Consider the following 16,327-nt stretch of genomic DNA (forward strand, 5'->3'; position numbering starts at 1 on the left):
AATATAATACAGACAAGCCCCATATTAATTCATTTTTCCAAACCCAAAAACTTGAAAGAGAAAAGGGGTCATTGAAAATAGTATACCATGCCCTGGCCAGTTTGGCTCAGCGGTTAGAGCGTCGGCCTGCGGTCCGGAGAGACCCGGGTTCGGTTCCTGCTAAGGGCACGTACCTCGGTTGCAGTTTGTCCCTGGCCCTGGTTGGTCGTGCGGGTGGCAGCCACTCGATGTGTCCCTTCACGTCGATGTTTCTCACTCTCTCTCCCTTCCTCTCTCTCCCTCCCATTCTATCTGTACAAAAAATGAAAAAATATCCTCGGGTGAGGATAAAAAACAACAAAAAAAAGAAAATAGTAGACCAGTTAACAGGTGGAGTTGAGACCCTCCCCTGGGCCAACTGGGATGACCAATCACAGCTCCTAAGCAACTGAGCCCCAGCCTTGCCAAGAATACAATTCCCTGCCCTGGCCGGTTTGGCTCAGCGGTTAGAGCATCGGCCTGCAGTCCAGAGAGACCCGGGTTCGGTTCCCGCTAAGGGCACGTACCTCGGTTGCAGTTTGTCCCCAGTCCTGGTTGGGTCGTGCGGGTGGCAGCCACTCAATGTGTCCCTTTCACATTGATGTTTCTCTCTCTCTCTCTCTCTCTTCCTCTCTCTGCCTCCCACTCTATCTGAACAAAAAATGGGAAAAAATGTTCTCGGGTGAAGATAAAAAAAAAAAAGAATACAATTCCCTGAAAAGAAGGTTTAGTTTCCTATACACTTGAAGGAGGGCAGGATGGGCCACTGACAGTGTAGTTACCTGAGAACTGGGGTTCAACAAGTGTTAAACAAGCCCTGATAAATAGACACACATAATCTTTGGTGTATCCCTCTGGAATCAAAATATCTCTTTAGTAAAGACAGGTAAGTAGCCAGCGTTCACTGCGTATCGGATACAGAGACATAGCAACGTAAAACAAGATGAAGTGGGCTAAGTTTCTTCCCCGTAGGGGAGAAAACCCCCACTGCCCATGGAATCACACTAATATGTAACTTTTATTGAGTGATTTCCTTCTGGCAGATTCTACGATCAAGCACTTTATAAATAGTATGTCAGTTTGTCTTTACAATGAGCCTAAGAAGTAACTATTCTTTTGATCCCTGGAGAAACTAAGGTAGCAGAGAAAGTTTAGGCAAACTGTTGACGCTCTCAGAGCTAGTGAGTGGATGAATTATTTTTTTTGTTAAATTTATTGGGGTGACATCGACGAATAAAATTATATAGGTTTCAAGTGTACAATCTATAAATACATTATCAGTATATTTCATTGCATGTTTACCACCCAAAGTCAAGTCTCCTTGCATCACCATATATTTGGCCCCCTTTCCCCTCTTCCCCCCCTTCCCCTTGGTAACCACCATACTGTTGTCTGTATCTATGAGTTTTTGTGTGTTTTTTGTCTTGTCTGTCTGTCTCTTGCTTTCAGATTTTTGTAAAATCCTCACCTGAGGATATTTTTCCATCCATTTTCAGACAGAGTGGGAAGGAGGGAGAGAGAGAGAGAAATGTCAATGTGAGAGAGACACATCGACTGGTTGCCTCCTGAACAACCCTGACCAGGGTTGGTACTGAACCGCAATCGAAGTCCATGCCCTTGACCGGAATCGAACCTGAGACCCTTTGTTCCGTGGGCCTACGCTCAAACCTAAGCCAAACTGGCCAGGGCTGTTGCTTTCAGTTTTATATCCCACATATGAGTGAGATTCTATGGTTCTTGACTTTTTCCATGGGACTTATTTCACTTAGCATGATCTTCTCAAGATTCATCCATGTTGGTACAAGTGACAGTGTTCCATCTTTTCTTAGGACTGAGGAGTATTGTGTTGCATGTGTGCATAACATCTTTTTGTTGTTGTTAATCCTCACCTGAGGATTATTTTTTCTAATGGAAAAATCAATTTTTTAGAGAGAGTAACAGTGAGGGAGAGGAGGAGAGAAAAAGAGAAACAGAGAGAGACAGAGACAGAGAGAGAAACAAACATCAATGTGAAAGAGACACATTGATCGGTTGCCTCTTGCATGTGTCCTAAATGGGGTCGAGAATCCAACCTATAACCTAGAAATGTGCCCTTGACCGGGAATCAAACCCACGACCCTTCCATGTGTGGGCTGACACTAACCACTGGACCACACCTGCCAGGGCCCACCTTTGATTTTGAACTCCGGCAATCTGGCTTTAGAATCCATGCTCTTAACTCCACGATTCATCTTTCTCAATGATAGTCTCTAAAAGTGATTCAACCTGAAGATTAATTTACTTCTGGACCTTTCTCTCAATCTACAACCACCAAGTTGAGAAGACCATGAGGAGGTGAAAGGTGAGAATGTCCTCATAGTAAAATCGGATGGAACCATGTTTGAGATCTAAGATTAAAACACTGTTCTCTGAAATGGAAGGTAAATCTTGAACAGGTTTTGGTCGACAGGACCTATATGTCTCCACTCAGAGTCTCAGTAAACGGCAGAGCAGTATATTGTCAACAATGGCAGCAGGAGCAGGTGGGAACAGAACCCCGGCCTGGGTTCTGCCCGACCAGCCCGCCAGGCACCTTCGTGAGTCTGGTGGACCATGAAGCACCTTTTTCTAATTGTGCAAAGGTAGCCTCGGTGGGCTAGAGGAGGCCCTCTCCACCACTGTGAAGCTCTATAGAGTTCTTTTGCACCAGGGTGAGAGAGGATCCTATTTCCTACTTAAGGCCTGGAGAGCTGGTGTGTTGACAAAAGTCACCTTCAGGCTAAGTCTTACCATTGCTCACATTTCTGAAGTTCAGAAAATCTGTTCCCAAATGTCAGAGCAGTAAAGGAAAGGGAGAAATAAGGCATTGAAAGAAGTGGAAAAAATCTTTTTGGACAGCTTGTAAATAAATAATGACCCTGAGCTTTGAAATTAGAGGTCACACGCAGAAGTGTTTCTTAGCCCTCTGAGCACAGGTGGGGTCTGGCAAATCAGGTTTAAAATGCAACTAGGTAAATAAATAATGAGCAAGGGATGGTTCGTGGAGTTTCAGTCCCACTGGCAAATCCCTTCTGTTAAAGTTAAGTGAGTAAGGAGCTTTGCAGATTTACGACTCATCTAGTAGCTTTCTGAAGAGGACGAGGACTGCCACATTGATAACTTGTAGGCTGTGTGTCCTACAATCTATCCTGATGAACCGATAAATCCAAATGTACATTCAAATATATATTAGAAAGGGAATAGACTTATTTAATTATTGTTGGTAAAAGCTTCTTCTACAGGGTATCTTTAATCAGTGTTGTTGTTGTTGTTGTTGTTTTAACTTCAGCCATTCACTTTTTACCTTCATGGTTCTTCCCACATCGCTACATCACTTACTGATCTGGATACCACATATACTGTCATCTATTTCATATTTTTCTTGAAGCTGGCTGATTTGTTTTCAACGGAAGGATCTTTGAACAGAAAACTTAATATCTCTTCTGCAAATGTAAAACCAATTTGCCCTCCTGAAAAGGAAAACATAAAAGTAGACCCAATGTCAAGGAAGTAGTGTCCCTGGTTTCTAGGGACACTCACAGGCTGTAAGCTTGGGGACTATTCTGTATGAAAAAAAGATGATGATTGTCAAGACAGAAAGGCAAACCAGCACCAAAACACAGGCTGGGTTGAGGAAATCAGTAGGGGTGGAAGGAAATTAAAATGAGAATGACTTTCTCATTATGTAAATTGAGTGCTATTTAAGGGTGTGTTGGTGTACTATGTCACTGCTATAAATACCCAAGGGTCTTCAGATTGTCCCTCCCACTTACAAAATCGAGTCTGTGGCTCAGTTGGTTGGAGTGTCATCTGGTGCACCGAAGGGTCTTAAGTTCAATTCCCAGTCAGGGTGCATGCCCAGACTGTGGGAGAAAACTGATTGATGTTTCTCTCTCACATTGATGTTTTGCTCCCTCTTTCCCCTTCTCCCTATCCTTTCCTCTCTCTATAAAATTAATGAAAAAATATCCTGATGATTAAAAAAATTAATTAAGTTTGTACATATAACTCAAGTCAATCAAGCAAGCAAGACAACTTGTCTACACATAATATTTCTTTGCTGGGGATAATCATTTTGTTCTATATGCAATTGTGTTGGTTGCAAACAAATCATTCACTTACCATGTTCATCAAGCAAAATGTTGTCAGGCTTTATATCCCTAGGGGAGTAAAAAGAAAAGAGAACATTGCTCATAATAAAATGAACAAACAGAACTAAAGGGTAAAGGGGAAAATGCTCAAGAATGTTTAGTAGGGTTGAAACCATGTACGTGCCCCTCATCACTCACAATCTTATTCTAGTCTCACAGTGAATCTATGAGACAATGACCACAAACACCCCCAGGAAGCTGAGACTTAAAGAAATTAAGTAAAGCCCGGTTGGTGTGGCTCAGTGGTTGAGCGTCAACCCATGCACCAAAAGGTCACCAGTTAGATTCACAGTCAGGACACATGCCCAAGTTGTGGGCCCGATCCCCAGTGGAAAGCATACAGAGGGCGACCAATAGATGTTCTCTCTCGATGTTTCTCTCTCTCTCCCTCTTCTTTCCTCTATCTCTAAAATCAATAAAGAAAAATTTTAAAAAGAAGTAAATTAGCCCAGGGTCAGAGATAGTTAATGGAAGAACCGAGCTCTGAACCTGGGTCTCTGTCATTCAAAAACTCAGACTCTTAATGTCTTTAGCATTTGATATCTAAGCATGTAAGTACTGCTCTGTAGGGTCATATGGGACATTTAAAGTGTCATAAGGTAGTAATACTAATTTTTCTACACATTAATAGATGTGTAATACTACATATTTTCATGTGTTCATCCAGAGTGAATGTAAAGACTTAAAATAAGGATGAAAAAAATCTATAATGTGGTTTTATTTTGAACTTGCAGAAATTAGAATCTTCTTTAGGATGATGCTATAATTCTCTAGTTACTTAAAAATATTATTCCTGGGGTGGTTAATTAAAAGATCTGGACCAGTCTTCCATGCTTTGGTGAGATCCTCAAATCTGTAGGAGGAAACAAGGCCCACCCTCTTCCATTAAAGGGAGTAGTTCCATGGTAACTACTTAGAGGAACGGCCTGTAGAGTTTTCAAAATTCCCCAGAAACAAATATCGTGAGTAGCGCCGCTCAATCTGAGAACAGCGCTGTTGTTCCTACAGCCCCGTCCTCCGCTCTCAGCTCTGACTGCCCTTCCCTAATGTACTATTAAAGCCCTCTAACCCAAATTCACAGAAGCCATTAGGGAAGACATTCTGAAATAGGTTTTGGGAACACATTTTCAGCTTAGTCGAGTGGCTTTTCTGTTGCTTGAATAAGGTGACCCTGGTCTTTGACAAGCCTGATGTTGTCAGGGTCCTCTTTGCTTGAAAACATGAATGAAGAACAAGCCCTTTACCTACAATCAGAACCAAGTATATGCCACCCGCAATGGGCAGGTGTATGGGTAGTCTCATGAATGTTGAGTGTCTTCTCATTTACTTTGTTAGGGTCTTAAAATTAATTCTGAATGAATTCGTAAGTGATTATCTGTAGCTGTGGCAAATGTTTCTCTGGTGCATGGTACAATTTGCTAAAAGGATAGAGTGTTGGGGGTTTTCTAACTGCATGTTCCTATGGCTACTCCCTCTCTCAATATTGCAGATTCTACCCCAAATCCTTTGATGGATCCCATTATTTCAATAATTAATAAGTTCAAATTCACTCATATGGAATAAAGTCACTTTTATCTTTAGCTCCTGTCCTCTGGCCACATGGGAGCACACGGAGTCCCCTAAATGCTCTCTGCCTTCCCCTACCTTCTGCTGCTCCTTCACCAGAATCAGAGCTCTCTCATCACTGCACCCAGTCAATGAAGGTTCATCCCTCACCTCATAGCTCAGATGCCACTTCCTGCAGGAAGCCTTTCCAGATTTTACAGGTCTGAGTCAATGGCCCCTTCTGTGTGCTCTGCAGAGTATACTTCTTCCATCATACCAGCTATCGTTTATTTTACCTCCAAATGGATCATGAACTCGTTGATGTCAGGGATGGTTTCTAGATTAATGTTACACTTTATCACATAGGCTCACAGTGCCTGGTGGGCAGTAAATGAATGACTCATTGAGACCAGGAGAATGTCTAGTGCACTCAAGGTTAATCATAACAATCTCTACCAGAGCACTAGGGTGCACCACCAAACACTCTACAGCTGAATGCCCGAGGTAGACCAGGTGTTCAACTCTTACCACCTCTCTCAGACCTGCATCCAATGAGCATTGGTCAGTGCTTGCCAAGCGAGGAGGCGGCCCCAGGAGCCCTGTCAGGAAGGGAGAGACCTGGGTGTGGCAAGATCAGCATACTTATTCCATGGCCTGGATTTATGAAGACTTGCTGAGAAAAATGAATTGCTCTGGCTTTGGCACTCGATGAGCTTCTATAAATCTCTGAACATGACTTTTATTAAAAATTGAATGTACTGGGGTGATGTTGGTTAACAAAAGTATACAGGTTTCAGGTGTGTTCAAGTCTCCATCCATCACCATTTATCCCCCCTGTACCTTCCTGTACCTGCTTCCATTCCCCCACCCCCAGCAATCACCACACTGTAGTGCATGTCCATGAGTTTTCTCTCTCTTTATTTTACCCAGTCCTTCCCCCACCCCCAACAGTGGTGAGCCTTGAGCATCACTTTTATTACTTATGAAAGCAACATATCATTACAACTACTACTTGTCCCAGAAATGAAAGATGATGCTTAAGGAGTACTATAGAGACCAGAGGTGACAATTAGTTTAATGTAACCTCTAATCTCATGTTCATTTATCCCTTAAGTATCTATCTGCTTTGATAAGTCACTATGCTAGGACTTTAGAAATATAAAGACAACTGTGATATAGTTTCTTCAGGGATAAAAAGGTTAAGAGAGAGTCATAAAGAACCACACCAAAAAGGCTGAAAGTGGCGAAGTGGTGTGTTGACTACTGAATTCAGAGAAAGAATATGAGGAAAATCTAGGACAATTTTGAAAGAAAAGGTGGACTTTTAACATAAAGTATATAGGCATAGATTCTAAGTATGCAGTTTTCCCAAAATGTGATGAGGTGTCTTCTAAGTCACCACAGGGTCAGCCGCAGAATGATAACATTGTCGATTGTTACACCAGGAGAAAGAAAATGCAAATAAACCCAGAGTGCTATAGAAAAATTCCTACGAGAACAAGTTGAGCTCTTTCTGGTTCTGAAATTTAGCTCCACTTTCTTATCTTTTCCAAGAATCCTAAATATGAAATAATTCATGCTAAATGTTCTTTTTTTTAAGGCAATCTGTACTAGAGTTTCACGTAGGCAATCTGTAATATGGTGTCGTTTAAAGCTATACAATATGGTGTAACTCGGGGGTTACCAAACCTGGGTGTGTTCAGAATCACCAGGCAGGCTTTGGAAACGCGGACTCTGTGACCTACTTGCTCGGTCCTGCAGCAATGAGACTGTCTGTGGATACCCCAGCCTTCCGTCCAGGCCTTCTTATAGACGGTCATGTTCAGAACTACCATCCAGGCATGGCTCAAATCCAAAAATACCAATCTGATTTTAAAATGTGAACCTCTTAAAAGCTTATCTATGAATGTAAAGGTGTTAGAAAAGTATAACACATCATTCTGGACAAATTAGATATAAAGGTGTCTTAGAAGTAGCGTATCACCAGCGGGGAACGAATGGGTTCCCTCTCACTGTTGTTCATCATTCTTGGGGATGACGACGTCTGTGTGGACATTCCATCTAATACCTTAGCCTCTCAGTTCCCTGACTGTCCCCCAATAATCTTCTCACCTATCCCACCCAGTTGTTCCCCAGCCCCCCCTTTCCTCAATCATCCCTCTGTCATTATTCTAGCCCAGCCCCTGCCCAGCATGACCTTCTATCCAACACAATTCTCAAACTGGCATGTCTACCACACTGGTACCATCAAATGCTCCGAGAAAGGACATCCTTTCTGTATCGTTCAGTACTGTGGCTCCCAGGCTCCCCCACTTACTTAAGGAAGTGCTTAAGTAAATATTTGTCATAAATGTGAATCTGATTCCTTGGTTTCTCAGACTTCTGGAATAATAAGCCATGTATTCTTTTTCCCTTAAGAAAAGAAAAACAAAACAAAAAGAAGAAAACAAAAGAACACCCCTCCCCCAAACAACAACAACAAACAACTCTCTGTGCCGGAGGCACCGTGTGTACTGTTGGCCAACTAAGAAATGGATCATTTTAGGAAGTGGTTGAGCATATGTTAGAGTACGTGATAAAGAGGTGATTCTGCTATCTGAGCCTATGGTTGCGGGGGGCGGGGGGCAGGGCAGCGCTCTAGAATTCGGGGAGTGGTAAAGTATGATCCTAGGCACACACACCCTGTAGAAACACTTCATGGCATCTTGATGGAAGGAAACAGAGAAGCCACGTCCTGCACATCAGCTGGTTCCTACTGTGGGAACCAGACAGAGAGTGTGGAAACACAATGCTCCCTGTGGCCGGATCCAAGGTGGATCTGATACATCTGCTGTTCTCCCTTGACTGACTTTACAGGACATTAGCAGAACCTAATAGGCTTAATTACATCCCTTTACTGCGCCTACCCTGGGATCAAGTGGCTCACCCCGCAATCTGATATGGGATGTCGTGAGAACAGGGAACAAGAAAATCAGCCCATCCAAACCAAAAGCAACTCCCTCTGTGTCCCACAGCTCTCTGACAGGCCCCCAGTTTGGGTTTCATTCTTTGTTACACAATGTTCTCCTAGATTGGATCTTTTTCAAGATCTTGAGAGGGGAGAACATATCATACATATAATTCTATAGTATATTATTTAGGGTGTCACACAGAGGCTAATTGTCACATAAACAGATCTATGCTAAGAAGACAGTGGGGTGGGTGGGAGAGTGAGAAGGGAAATTGTGAGCAAAAAAACATAGTTTGGAACAGGAGGCAGGTGGATCGTTAGAGACCAGGTCTCGTCTCTCATCTTCCATCTATTTCTTACCAAATGGATGCTGCTGTTTTGTTTTGTTTTTAATTGGTTCAAATTGGTCTGCCGCAAGTTTAATTGTATAATTTACGTTTTCATAGTTTCTATTGCATATTTGAAAATCACGTCGATTTGGCACCCTACTCTATAATATGCCCATGTATCTTTCCACATAAAAGTTCCCGGTTTCTTGCTGTGGGGTGAATCTGTTGATCTAGGATGGCACATCTGGCTTATTCCCAACAGCACAGAGTACAGACACTCTGGTCTGAGAAGTATGCTCATCTATCATGACCCCCAGTGACCCACATTGCCAGCAACCGTGAAAAATGTTTTCCTGTATTAGTTCACTTACTGCACTCACCACCTAACCATTTGTGGTATTTGGAGGCAGAATGTTTAAATGCCAAGGCCTCCTACCTTACAGTTTAGCAAGAGACGGTGCTCATACATTACCATCAATTCCTTTCATTTGGATTCACACAGATAGAATCCTAGGTCACATTTATGCATCCACCTGCCACCAAGCAGGAAGGGCTCAGAGCATTAGGGACCCAAACCAAATCATTCCGCTGCCTGGACCAGCCTGAATTCTCGTCTCCGGGGTCTTCCACTCAACCCCACAAGGTTTTAAGTAAAGAAATGGACCGGTGAGAGGAAGGAAAAGAATCTATAAAGTAAGGAGAACCAAAAAGGAACAAGATCAACTGTGGTCTGTTGATGGTAATAGATACACTGTTGTGAGAGGGTTTTTCTTTTTTTTAATTCAGTAAAGGAAAGGAGAATTCAATTAGAGGTGACAAGTAATTTGCTCCACTGCAACTCCAGAACCGAAAGTATCCTGTCTAGTGTAGAAAAAATAAACATGCCACTTGCAAATGAAACAAATGAACTCTCCTAGGTACCAAGAGAATTAAAAAAGAAAAAAAAAAAAATGAAGACAAAAGAACATCTGAGTTTTTCCAGAGCCATGAACCTCCTGGCTTTTGGAAGATAACCAGGCGCTGTGCCTGGCCAAAAAAAAGTCAGAATGAAACTAACTGATGCATTCAACAAGATGTTTTGCTTTAATATCGTATAAGGGGTACCAACTTATAATAAAGAACCCACATTGCCAGCAACCGTGAAAAATGTTTTTCCTGTATTAGTTCACTTACTGCACCCACCACCTACCCTGGCATAAGGGCTGGTACGTCACCAATTTAACCAATAATGAGACTGAGCTCCGGAGCAGCAATTTTCAACTGTTTTCACCCCATGGCACATATCACCTAATTACTACAATTCTGTGGCACACCAGAAAACACACACACACACACACACACACACATTTTGTGCTGATTGCACAAAAAATAGGCAGAATTTTGATTCACGCACTCTGGATGGCTATTGTTGTGTTGGCTGTTGTCATTTTTTTGTTTGACAATCTGAGGGAAAAGAGAACAGTGCCCCTGACTAAATAGCCAGGTATTGTATGTTTTTTGTTTGTTTTAAATATATTTTTAATTGATTTTAGAGAGAGGAAGGGGGAGGGAGAGAGAAACGTTGGTCAGTTGCCTCCCGTACATGCCCAAAGCCTGGGTATGTGCCCTGGCCAGGAATTGAAGAGGCAACCCTTCAGTGCACAGGACAATGCTCCAACCAGCCGAGCTGCACCGGCCAGGGCAGGTATTGCATGTTTTAAAAATTCGTGCAGCACACCTGTGTGCCTGCTGTGGCACACTGATTGAAAATTGCTGTTCTAGAAAGATCTGGCAGCTTTCTAAGTCACCTGTGTAGCTCATGACTGGTGGCCCAGGATCTGAGCATAGGCTGTGTGATCCAGACCCGGCTCTAAGACGGAAGAAGGAGACACAGTGATGGGACTGCAGGTGGCTGCGAAGTCTAAAGCCAACAAACCAAGGGGACCAGGAATAGGAGACCCGTGTCAAGGGCAATAACCCTATAGAAGGAAAATAGAAGCTGGGCATGGGCAAAGCAAGGAAAAGCAGCAAATACGATTTCTTGGCAGATGCTGCGGCTAGAGAGGGCTTGTGGAGGAATGTGCTACTTGAAATTACTTAAAAGAGCAAAATTACACTGTGGGGATGATTAGTTGGCATTAATTACTGCACCGGCTAGAAATGGCTCTTGTTACAAGGGATGGAAAACCTGACTTCCACTGCAGAAGCAGAGCGGGGCTGTGCAAGTGATCTCTGCCAGCCGCCGGCCAGGGGCTGCTCCGTTGCAAAGGTCTGGGTTTTGCTGAATACCAACACTGGACAAGGTCACTCTGTGACTGTGACTGAGAGATCGAGCGCCATGTGAGCGTGGAATCGTTGAAGCACGAAAGCGAGAGCATCGTGCGAACTATAAAACTGACCGTACACCCCCTCCCCGACCTGGCCTGCAGGAGTGATGCTGTGTCTTGACCAGGGGCTGTACTGGGCCACCCCTCCCCTCCCACCTCCTAGAGACAGCTATTGAGATGCTCAGTCATAGACTTGCCCCTCCTTCTGACAGCACCCAAATCTGAGGGAAAGGATGATCCTCAAACCTTCCCCCATCACCTAACAGAGCTCCATGCCTGTTCAAGCGCTGCCTAAATTGCTCCTGTGAGACACTCCTGAGTTTGCCATGTTGGAACAAATACCAACAAACGCCACCATGCTGGGTTTCAGGGGTGTTCCTGGTGGTCTTTGGCAGGTGGGCATCAACAAGTGAATTTTTTCCTGGACCACCTGGGGGAGACGAGGCAGTCAGGGTTGTGCAGTGGTTCCACACCAGCATCAAAGACCCAGCCTCATTCTGTCTTTTCCCCTCTGCCAGCTGGGCCATTTGGCTTGTTGTCTCATGGTCTCAGAATGGCTGCTCCAGCTCCAGATATCGCATAGGCATTTACAGCAGGAAGAAGCAGAGGGGCCACACTGGCTCATACCCCACATTAAAGGAGGCTGTGACGGGAGGAACTGGACTTTCATGATTGACTAAGGAAATCACCCAACCTGGCACTGGGCACCTTGCTGCCAAATTGTGGTTCGATGACCAAGGAAGAAGGTAAGTGGATTTCAGCATCTCCTGTAGCTAGGAAGTCAGAGAACATTCATAAAGAGCAGAGATGCTGACAACGGACGACCTGGCATTGAACTCCATCCCGGTCGTGTGTGACCCTGGCCGGTTGCTAATTCTCCCTGTGCCTCATTTTCCTTATTTGCAGATGCAGATGACTATATTGGTACTTACCTCATAGAGTTGCTATGAGAATTAAATATGGTGAACATTTGTAAAGTACTTAGAACAGTCAGTGAACCAAGGTACAGTAACATATCAATAAGTGATAGCTCTTACTAGTAAGAATGAACTTTATATACGGTAAAGTAATGTGAGCATATGTGGTATGTATAGAGGGGTATCTACTATAGATAGTCAGGGGTGACAGTCACAATATTTAACACACAGTCATCAGCTAATTAGAATGAACACTGATGGAGGCTTTGGAGCAGTCGGCTGAGGGACCCCTTCGGGGCCAGGAGGTAACTTTTAGCAGCTGGATGAGGGAGGTAAGTGTTAGGTGGGAGAGGAGATGACAGGGGATGGGGAGGCAGGAAGGAGACAGGAGGGCTCAGGTAACAGCTCTTTATCAACCAATACAAAGAAATACACGTATTTCCAAATTTTCATAACTGTTATGGCCATGCCAATATGTGGACCAAACACGAGCCTTGTATATACTATACCGTATTACCATGTAGTATGTGTGTGAACACATGTGCATATGCACATACCATGTATATATACATATATATGTAATGAATTTTAGGTATATGAATATATTCATCCATAGAATAACATTGGTGATAGGCTTAACCACATATGATCCTATCCAACCCAAGGGATTACTAGCTTTATTTGGGAAGCAGTAGATCCTAGATGTTAAGTGTGTGAGCTTTTGAGTCGGATGACCCAGTTTCAAATCTCAGCTCAGCACTTATTTATTAGTTCTGTGACTTTGAGCAAGTTACAACCTTCTACAATGTACATTGTGATTGCCTTGTGAACACAACATTCTTCATTCCCTTAACCATCATTTCAAGTTTCATTTAAGTATCTAGTCTTCGTCCCTCCCTCCCTCCATCCCTCCCTTCCTCCCTCTCTCTCTCCCTCACATTCACACACACACACACACACACACACACACACTGCAGTCCATGTGCTTTGGGGAAACCTCCTCCACCTCTAACTTTGGGGGAAGTTCTGTGACTCAAGACTAAGATATGAAAAGTTGTCCCATCCCAGTTATTGGGTCAGGGATGGGTCAATGACCCAAATTAAGCCATTGATTAGGAAAAAGAGTTATGCCACGGGCTTCTGAGAAAGAAGTTTCCTTGCTGTCCTGGGCAAAGCTTCCAGAAGGACTGTGATACCTTGGACTCAAATGAGTTAGCAGGGAGTCCTGGGTGATGGGCAGCTCTCTTTTCTTTCCTTTCTATTTATTACTTTCCTATTTTTCAATTACAGTTGATACAATATTATATAACTTTTCAGGTATATAACCCAGTGATTGGACATTATATAACTTACTAAGTAATCACCCCGACAAATTGAGTACCCCTCTGACACCATATGCAGCTACTACAATATTACTGACTGTATTCCCTATGCTGTACTTCACATCCCGTAACTATTCTGCAACTACCAATCTATACTTCTCAATCCTTTCACCTGTTCCACCCATCCCCCCACTCCCTCTCCTCTGGCAGCCACCAGAGCTCTCTCTGTCTATGAGTCTGTTTTGATTTTGTTTGTTCATTTATTTTGTCCTTTAGATTCCACATATATGTAAAATCATATGGTATTTGTCTTTCTCTGACTGGCTGATTTCACTGAGCATAACACCCTCTGGGTCCATCAGTGCCATCGCAAATAATAAGATTTTATTCATTTTTTTATGGCTGATATTTCATTGTATATATGTACCACAGCTGTTTTATCCACTTGTCTATTGATGGGCACTTGGGTTGCTTCCGTACCTTGACTATTATAAATAATGCTGCAGTGAACATCGAGATGTGTATATTCTTTGGAATTAGTGTGTTGGGTTTCTTTGGATAAGTCCTGAGAAATGGAATTGCTGGGTCATAAGGCAGCCCCCTTTTCAAGTTTTTGAGGAAACGTCACAGTGTGTTCCACAGTGTCTGCACGAATCTGCATCCCCACCAACAGTACACGAGGCTTCCCTTTTCTCCACATCTTTGCCAACACTTGTCATTTGTGGGTTTATTGATGGTAGCCATTCTGACAGGTATGAGGTGATACCTCATTGTGGTTTTAGTTTTCATTTCTCTGGCAATTAGTGATGTTGAGCATCATTTCATGTGTCTATTGGCCACCTGTGTGTCCTCCTTGGAGAAATGTCTATTCGGGTCCTCTGGGTGGGCAGCGGTCATGCAATAACCTGAATGAACAGGCTAAGGATGAAGTGACCACATGGAAAGCAGAAAAGAGAATGAAGGGAGAAGCAGGTAGCTGGTGTTGCTGCTGAGGTTTTGAATCCAGATAACCTGCTACTCTGGCATACATCTGGACTTTCCAGTGTCATGAGATGATACATCCCCTTCATTGTTTAAACCAGGGCAACTTCGGTTTTCTGTTGAGACCAAAAATGTGTTTGGTAATATTCTCCTGAAATGCAGCTTCCTGAATCTGTAAATTGAGGACTACCGTAGTATTACTTTATAGGGTTGCTGTGCAGATTAGTGAAACTCTTAGTATAGCACTGAGCACATAGTTATTGTTCAACTTAACTTTCAGAAAACATTGAACACATAAATAGGAAGTGTCGAGTGTAGTAAGTCCTGGATGGTGATAAACTGATGATAATCTGAGGATGTTAAATAATGAATAGTGGTTTTCAACAATTGAACCATTGTGATAGATTCCACTTAATGCAACATGTGAGGAACCAGGATAAGCCCTTTAAATGCTTTCTTCCATATTATCCTCAAACAACTTTATGAAATAGGGACAATTATTATCCCTACGTCCCAGATGTGACCACTGGGCTAACGTAACTATTTCATTGTCATCACTATTATGAGAAGAGTCAGGACTCAAATTTGTGTTTACCTAACACCAGGGGTGATATTCAAAATACTTAACAAGGCACAAACACTGACTAATTAGAGCAGAGCACTGACCAATAAGAATCCTGGAAGCCATCGATAAAGGACCAGTAAGACAGGACCACTGGCTGATGACTCACGGCCTCCCTCAGTAGAGCTCCAGGGGGCAGCAGCAGAACCATGGAGCCAATTATAAAGGTGCTTCTTGCTCTCATGTCTAGAGTATCTAATGGACTCCACTTGACATTATTTCCAGCTTTATTTTCTTACCACCCACTAGGAATGCTGCGTCCTCGTCTCCAACCTGATAACAAAGTCAACTCTGCCCTCCTTTCTGACGGGCTCTGTGTTTTCACTGGAGCACAGACAGGAAGTGAGGTTGAGCTGCAGTGTTGGCTCAAACATGGTAAGATGATCTGGCCTTGCCTCACCTTGGCTTCTGGAACCACAAAGGCCTCTGTTCTGCTCCAGGACACAACACACTTCCACCTTAGAGCTGCGAGTCCTGCAAGTAAGTCTTGGCTCCAGTGGCACCGACTGTCCAGATCTTCTTTGAACATCACGCCAAGTCACCTTCCCCCGCAGACGTGTGCTCTTTCTTAGATCCTGGTTTATTTCCCATAAACACTAAGCAATCTGTAATGAACATGGTTATGTATGTATTCCGTTCCTTGTTCAGTGTCTATCTTCTCAACTAAACTGTAAGTTTTATGAGGACAGAAACCATGTTTTTATTCTTCAAGGCTCTATTCAAGAGCTGCCTAGCCTATAGATAAGTGATCAATACTGTGTTCATTGCAGCGTTATGTACAATGTACAATAGCCAAGATATGGAAGCAACATAAGTGTCCATCAATGGACAGCTGGTTGCAGAAGATGTGGCACATATAGTCAATGGAATATGACTCAGCCATAAAAAATAATAAAATCTTACCATTTGTGATAGCAAGGATGGACCTAGAGGGTATTATGCTAAGTGATTAAGTCAGAAAGGGAAAGACAAATATCGTATGATTTCACTTATATGTGGAATCTAAAACACAAAGTAAACAAACAAAACAGAGAAAACTCATAGATACAGAGAACATTCTCATGATTGGCAGATGGGAGAGGGTGGTTGGAGGAATGGGTGAAAAAAGGGAAGGAATTAAGATGTGCACATTGGTGGTTACAAAACAGTCACAGGGATGTCAAGCACA

The 16,327-nt window shown here is 43.1% G+C and overlaps 1 protein-coding gene across 1 annotated transcript in view; it reads right to left on the reverse strand.

Moving 5' to 3' along the window:
- Positions 1 to 16,327, reverse strand: part of STK32A (serine/threonine kinase 32A) — a 112,062-nt gene that overhangs the window by 28,929 nt on the left and 66,806 nt on the right. The window contains exon 6 of the mRNA XM_036240283.1: positions 4,159 to 4,196. Coding sequence (XP_036096176.1) covers positions 4,159 to 4,196 — 38 coding nt within the window. The remainder of the gene's footprint in view (positions 1 to 4,158; positions 4,197 to 16,327) is intronic.

The sequence above is a fragment of the Molossus molossus genome, unplaced genomic scaffold (assembly GCF_014108415.1).
Source record: "Molossus molossus isolate mMolMol1 unplaced genomic scaffold, mMolMol1.p scaffold_m16_p_4, whole genome shotgun sequence".
NCBI classification, from domain to species: domain Eukaryota; kingdom Metazoa; phylum Chordata; class Mammalia; order Chiroptera; family Molossidae; genus Molossus; species Molossus molossus.